The sequence below is a fragment of the Ipomoea nil genome, unplaced genomic scaffold (genome assembly GCF_001879475.1).
Source record: "Ipomoea nil cultivar Tokyo-kokei standard unplaced genomic scaffold, Asagao_1.1 scaffold2462, whole genome shotgun sequence".
NCBI classification, from domain to species: Eukaryota; Viridiplantae; Streptophyta; class Magnoliopsida; order Solanales; family Convolvulaceae; genus Ipomoea; species Ipomoea nil.
Genome location: NW_017618890.1, coordinates 11,603 through 17,889, shown reverse-complemented (window position 1 = coordinate 17,889; position 6,287 = coordinate 11,603). Strand labels below are relative to the sequence as shown.

The window sequence follows — 6,287 nt, the reverse complement described above, 5'->3', positions numbered from 1 at the left end:
TGCCTTTGAGTTTAAGAGTTTGGGATTGAGGCGTCATAAAAGTGGGGCAATCTCTTGCTCTAATTCTAGGTCGAAAGATCTTTAATTCTAACGCGCATTTTGGATGACATCGTGAATTAGGTATTTCTCCCTATTTTTCTCAGGTTGTTCATGCTCTTAATTAGGATGTGGTTATCGTTAATCTGGTAGAATGGGCATGAGATAAGGCTAGAGGTGTAGCCATGTCGCAAACCTTACACAGGGGTTATGTGCTTTGCGCGATGAGCCTACACTATGCTATTTGCCTTGCACACAAGCATGAGCATGCCAACATATAGTAGTGCCTATGTACCGCTTGGGGTAAACCACGTGTGATCATACAAAGGTTTCATACATGGAGTCATGTGATGATGTGGTTCAAAATTTCATGGCACATCCCGGCCACGATCTAAAACATTTGATGAATTAGAGAACCAGTTCTTTAGAGATTATAAAAGACCGGTACAACTTATGTCTGGGTCATCATCATCTTCTCTTTCTTTTAATTCAATGTCTTGTATATCCCTTAAGTTTGGTACTTGTCCAAATATCAAAGACACACTTTCAAGACGCTGAATGGTAGTCACTATCTAACACCTTCCTCTAAAACCCATGTTCTCATTATTACAAATTATATTTTCCAATTCTATGCTTTGCCTGGACAAAAAAATCATAAGTGATGTATCAAAAGTAATAGAATGCCTAATTGCTAACAAAAGATTCAACAAATTAAAGAAGAATAAAACACATGAATCTAAAAGACTAACAACATGTTTGATTCGTTGAATATGTTTAGAATGGTATAGAATTTTTATGAGTACACTTATTCGATCATTTTTTAAGTTTATATATTCTTGAAAAATACTATTCACCAGAATATGCTATCCTTGAGAATAAATATCTTTTATTATATAGGGCATTTCAATAATTTGAATACTTACATAATTTCTATTTCTAAAACGAACCAAAACCTAAATACAATTCCTAAAATATATACATTTCAATAACCAAAAATGGAATTTAATTCATAGTCTATATCTCGCTTTTTGATTCCTATTGAATATATATTCTTTTTCCTCAAAACTCAATTACGTAAACCAAATATACTTTAAGGGTTACTCTGTATAGAATTTTTTTTCAATTTCCATTTTCTACATTTCCATGTTGTACACTCCTTACCTTTTCTACATTAGACAAATTCTCTGAAGGAAATTTTTTTCGGTTGGCCCACCCAATTTAATTCTGTCAAACCGTAACGCTTTCTTCGTCCGTTACCATATCTCCAACTACCCTCTCCTCTCTCTCTCTCCCCCTCCCTCCTTCCCTCCCTCTTCCTCCCCGTCTACCCTCCGCTCTCTCTTTCTAAGCCGCACCGAAATCCTCTTTCTCTCAAGTTTGTCTCCTCTCACTTTAATCTTCGCTTCTGCTGTCGATCTCTTTTGACTCTCATCTCTCGATTGGAACCCGATCTCTCCAATCGTCATCGAAACTCCTTAGATTGAGAAGGTAATCTCTAGTCTCATCCCCTTTACTAGCTATAAGACTTGAAATTTTTTTAGAAGCATAGATGTATGTTTCCTTTAATTTGAACCACAAAAAATTGTTTTCTTTGTAATGAAATTGAAATTGTGAAAACATTGACAAATTCATTTCGAAACATGTTTTATTGAATACATTTTCTATTTTTTTCTAAATTTTTGTTACTTAAAACACCCGCATTAACAAACTTGTCTGCCATTAAAAGTGAGAAAGAGATTACGAAAAAAAAAAAAAAAAAACCTAACAAACTTCAAATAGGTTTTGTGCAATTTTGATATAATTTTCTCTCTCTATCTCGATCTCTCTCTTCATCTCTCTCTATCTGTATGTATGTATATATATATATATATATATATATATATATATATATACACACACACACGCGCACACAGCTAAAAAAATATCAAGTTTTCATTTTCATTAGAAGCTATTAAATGAGTTCAAATCTATTTATTTATTAATTTGTAAAATAGGAAACTAATTTGCACTATTTTTTTCCTCATAAAGAAATAAAAATGTAGTGACAATTGATAAAAGTATCAAGTAATATTGTAAGTATGTAAGTTGTTATATATGGAGTTGTGGTTAGGTAGATGGGATTGAGTTAGAAATAATAGTAAAACAAGTAAAAGAAATATGAATGCAATAGATGCATATGCAGTAATGGGTAAGTAGACAGTTGTGGAGCATTGATAGTTGGGGATGGATTAAATAGGTAGGTGATAGCTAGTAGGAATAAATAAATAGGTTATAGTGCGTAAAAAGAATGTGATTATATTATAGGAATATAGGAAATAGTGATGGTAGGGGTAGGTAGGTGGTGTTTGATGGTTAGGTAGGTGGGTGAAGGGTGAAGTCAATATATATATATATATATATATATATATATATATATATATATATATATATATATATATATAGTTAAACTAATTCCTTGTTGTTAAACTAATTCCTTTTTGGAATATTTTTGTAATTTGTATGGCTTTTATTCATTTTGTATGTACTCACATTTAAATTTCTTGTGGATATAGTGAGAAATAGATCAGAGTTGGGTTAAAATATATAATTATATATATATATTTTATTTTCAGATAACAAAAGAAATTTTTATCTAAGACACACAATCAGGATGTCACTCCCTACTCCAAAGCGCCATATGCAACAAGAAAATTTGAATCAAGATATAATCACAGAAATCCTTAAAAGGCTGCCTGTGAAATCTCTACTGCAATTTAGGTGTGTTTCAAAAGTTTGGCGTGCTTTAATATCATCTCCAGAATTTGTCAAATTGCACTTAAATTTTCATTCGAAAAAGGATATTAAGGTCATGACATATAGCAGTGTAAATCGGATTAGCTATATGTCCTTGTTTTCTATTACAGAAAATAAGCAATCATCATTTCGAAAGTTTATTACAATTGACCGCTCAGTCTTAATCCCTAAAGATGGTTTTGAATTTTTGGGTTCTTGCAATGGGCTCTTTTGCTTTCGTGCTAAACCGTATCAAATAATGATTTGGAACCCTTCATTAAATGGAAACGTCAAGACAATCCCAGACGTATGGCAGTTCAGCTACATAAGCATATTTGGATTTGGATACGACATGCATAATGACGACTACAAGGTTGTTTATGCTTATTATGGTGACAATAATGGTGATGATGAATATGTGGTTTTGGTGTATAGTTTTAAGCTTGGGACATGGAAAAGATGTGATAGAGGGTTTAGTAGTGGGTTTGTTTATCCCAGAATTGCTGTGTTTGTGAGTGGTAGTCTCAACTGGTGCAACAACAACTTAGATGACAGTGACTGGAATTGGAATATAATTTCTTTTAATTTAACCACCGAAACAGCCAAAGCTATAGCGTTACCCAGCCATGAACATGGGGCTGCCATTTGTGTAGGTGAGTCAAGAGGATTGCTTTTTGCAGGTTTTCATCTCAAACGTCAAATGGAAGTTTGGGTGATGAATGAGTTTGGAGTTGAAGAATCATGGACTAAACTAGTCTGCATTTCAAACTTACCAGTTCATCATCCACTTCCCCGGGGTTCAGAGAACACGGCATACATGGCTCTGTGTAATGCTAAACTCGCAATTGTACATGTTTCGGAAAATGGTGATATTCTAATGATGGTTGGGCATCAGTTGAAGCTCCATAGACCAACGCTAGAAGGGGTAAGAATTTTAATATCCCTATGATCTTGGTTATATGGTTACTAGTTATGTGGACACCCTTGTTTCACCATGACGGGTCTGTAAATTAATTGTTCATGTCATGTTGGAGGAAGAAAATTTTGCTTTTTGATGGGTTGATTTAGAGTTCATCAATGGCTTTATAATCGTGTTGAATTAAGTATAAAAATAGTATTAATTTTTTATTGTATCATTTGTGTATGAGCTTTGTGAAGTATTTTCCTAGCCATGTTTGGTGAACTATAGATTTGTGTGAATGCAACACAGGTAAGATAGAAATGTTTCTAAGTTAAATTTCATTGCATTTTAGTGTAAAGGGTTGTGACTTTGGGCTATAATATTAACTACCCATCCATTACGGACTTGGGTGTGAGGCGATACAGAGAGAGTGTGAAGGGGGAGAGGGGGGGGGGGGGGGGGTGGAATATATGTTGAGTATAGAGGGGTAGGTTGACCCATGGGGTTTACCAACTTACCGCTAAGGGCGGGGGGCGGTCTCAAGGCCAGTGGTCCCTACCGGCCGAAAAAAGGGTCTCCTGAACTCCTCGAGCTACAATAGTGTGGCTAGTGGGCGTCGAGCGCTCTCCATCGTGTCAACGGCGCCCCGTGTTATCATGACTTCTAATATTGACACTTGGGTTCGGTTACATAAAGTACATTTTTATTATACTAAAGATTCATTTTTTAAAGATACATTATTTGGTATATACTATCAAATAATAAACGTTTAGTACACAAATAATGTACATTCAACATATTAGAAATACACATTTATTCATGGTCAATTAATTTGCCTTTATTCCTAGCTCCTTATTTGGGCTCCTTTATTTATTATTTATCTATTCCTTGAATTATAATCTCGAGTCGTATATAATCTTTTGAACTTAAGGCTCCAATTAGTAACAATAATATTATTATAATTTTCCTATCCCTTTTTGTAAAGTGGTTTCATGATGTAAAGTGGTTTCATAAATCCATCACAAATTCACAATGTAATTCCATTATAATCACATTAATTGCATTTAGGCAGATTTCCATTCTAATTTCCGTAAATGCATATCGGGAGCTTCGTATATATATTATCCTCCTTTATTTAATTTCCTTATGGATTTTATGAATTAACTTCCTTATATGATTTAATTCATCTTGATAGAACAAAATGACCCATGATATGGATGAATCAATAAATTTGCATAAATTAATGGGGTAAAATAGTAAAAGATCAAGAGATAATTGTAATAATAATATTGAGTGGATTAATAAAATAACGTTACAAGAGTTTTGTAAGAATAGAACATGATTTATCTAAGTTATGACATGAGCTATTTATACAAGAAAAGTATAGCAAACTTAGCTAAACTCAGGGTAGGGGTGACCACGGCGATTCGAGCCGTAATCATCACTGTAATAACCGGAACCGTTCGTATGGTTCCGATTCCTAACTGGAACCAATAAGGTTCCGATTAAGTTTTGTGAAATAAAGGAACCGGAACCAGACGGTTCCGGTTCCAAACCGAAAAAAAAAAGAAATAATTTAAAATGATGGCAGCAGGGCATAGGCTTGCAGCATACTACCTCACTGCCACATTGGGCAGTGGGCAGTGGCAGTGGCGCAAAGGCCAAAGAGGCAATGGTCTCACTTTTTCACTTTCTTTTTTTTTTTTTTTTTTTTTAAAATTCGGTTAGAACCGACGGTTCCAATCAGAACCGTTGTTCATAAACCGGAACCGTACTATAAGGTTCCATTTCCGGTTTGGTCATTTGCGGAACCGGAACAGGAACAATCACCCCTAACTCAGGGTAAGCCGTGGGAACGGGTTAAAGCCTAGTTGGAAGCCCTGGGTCGGTCCCATGTGGCTAGGTCGCATACATAGGTCAGAATTGCCTTGGTCCGGATTGCATTAATTGCTTGGCCCGGACCACCTTGGTCTCGATCGCCTTCTTTGGGCTCGGGTCACTTTCTTCGTCTAGGTTGCCTTCTTGGATCCTGGGGTTCTCATTCTTGGATCATTTGTAATATCTCTATAATCTCTCTCTCTCTATATATATATATATATATATATATATATATATATATATATATATATATATATATATATATATATATATATATATATATATATATATATATATATAATAATCATATTCATATATTTTTCATTAAGCACGCGTACAATTTGTGTTCGCGCCGTCAGTTGAGTCTCGCGTTCAAAGTCATTGATGAACTCTGTGTTCAAATAGTAAACAATTAGGGTGCGTTTCGAAACCCGAAAATGACTTCTCGAAAATATTTTTTGATTTTCAATGTTTGGCAAGAGAGGGGGAAAATGAGGTCAATGACATGGCGGGAGATGCTCAATCATTGATGAGCCTCAATCCTCTTGATGATGACTATGTGTGACTATGAATGAAATTGGTGGTGATGTGACTTGAGCTTTGCTCATGAGTTCGGCGGTATGTGACTATTATATTTATTATTTAATGGTACCTCGTATACTGAGAGTTCGGCGGTATTGTTTGGCGACAGTTTGGCACA

At 34.8% G+C, this 6,287-nt stretch overlaps 1 protein-coding gene across 1 annotated transcript; it reads left to right on the top strand.

Moving 5' to 3' along the window:
* Positions 1-2,686: 2,686 nt before the first annotated feature.
* LOC109152571 (F-box/kelch-repeat protein At3g23880-like) lies at positions 2,687-3,757 on the top strand. The gene has a single exon (XM_019300249.1). The coding sequence runs from the start codon at positions 2,687-2,689 to the stop codon at positions 3,755-3,757; it is 1,071 nt and encodes a 356-aa protein (XP_019155794.1).
* Positions 3,758-6,287: the final 2,530 nt, after the last annotated feature.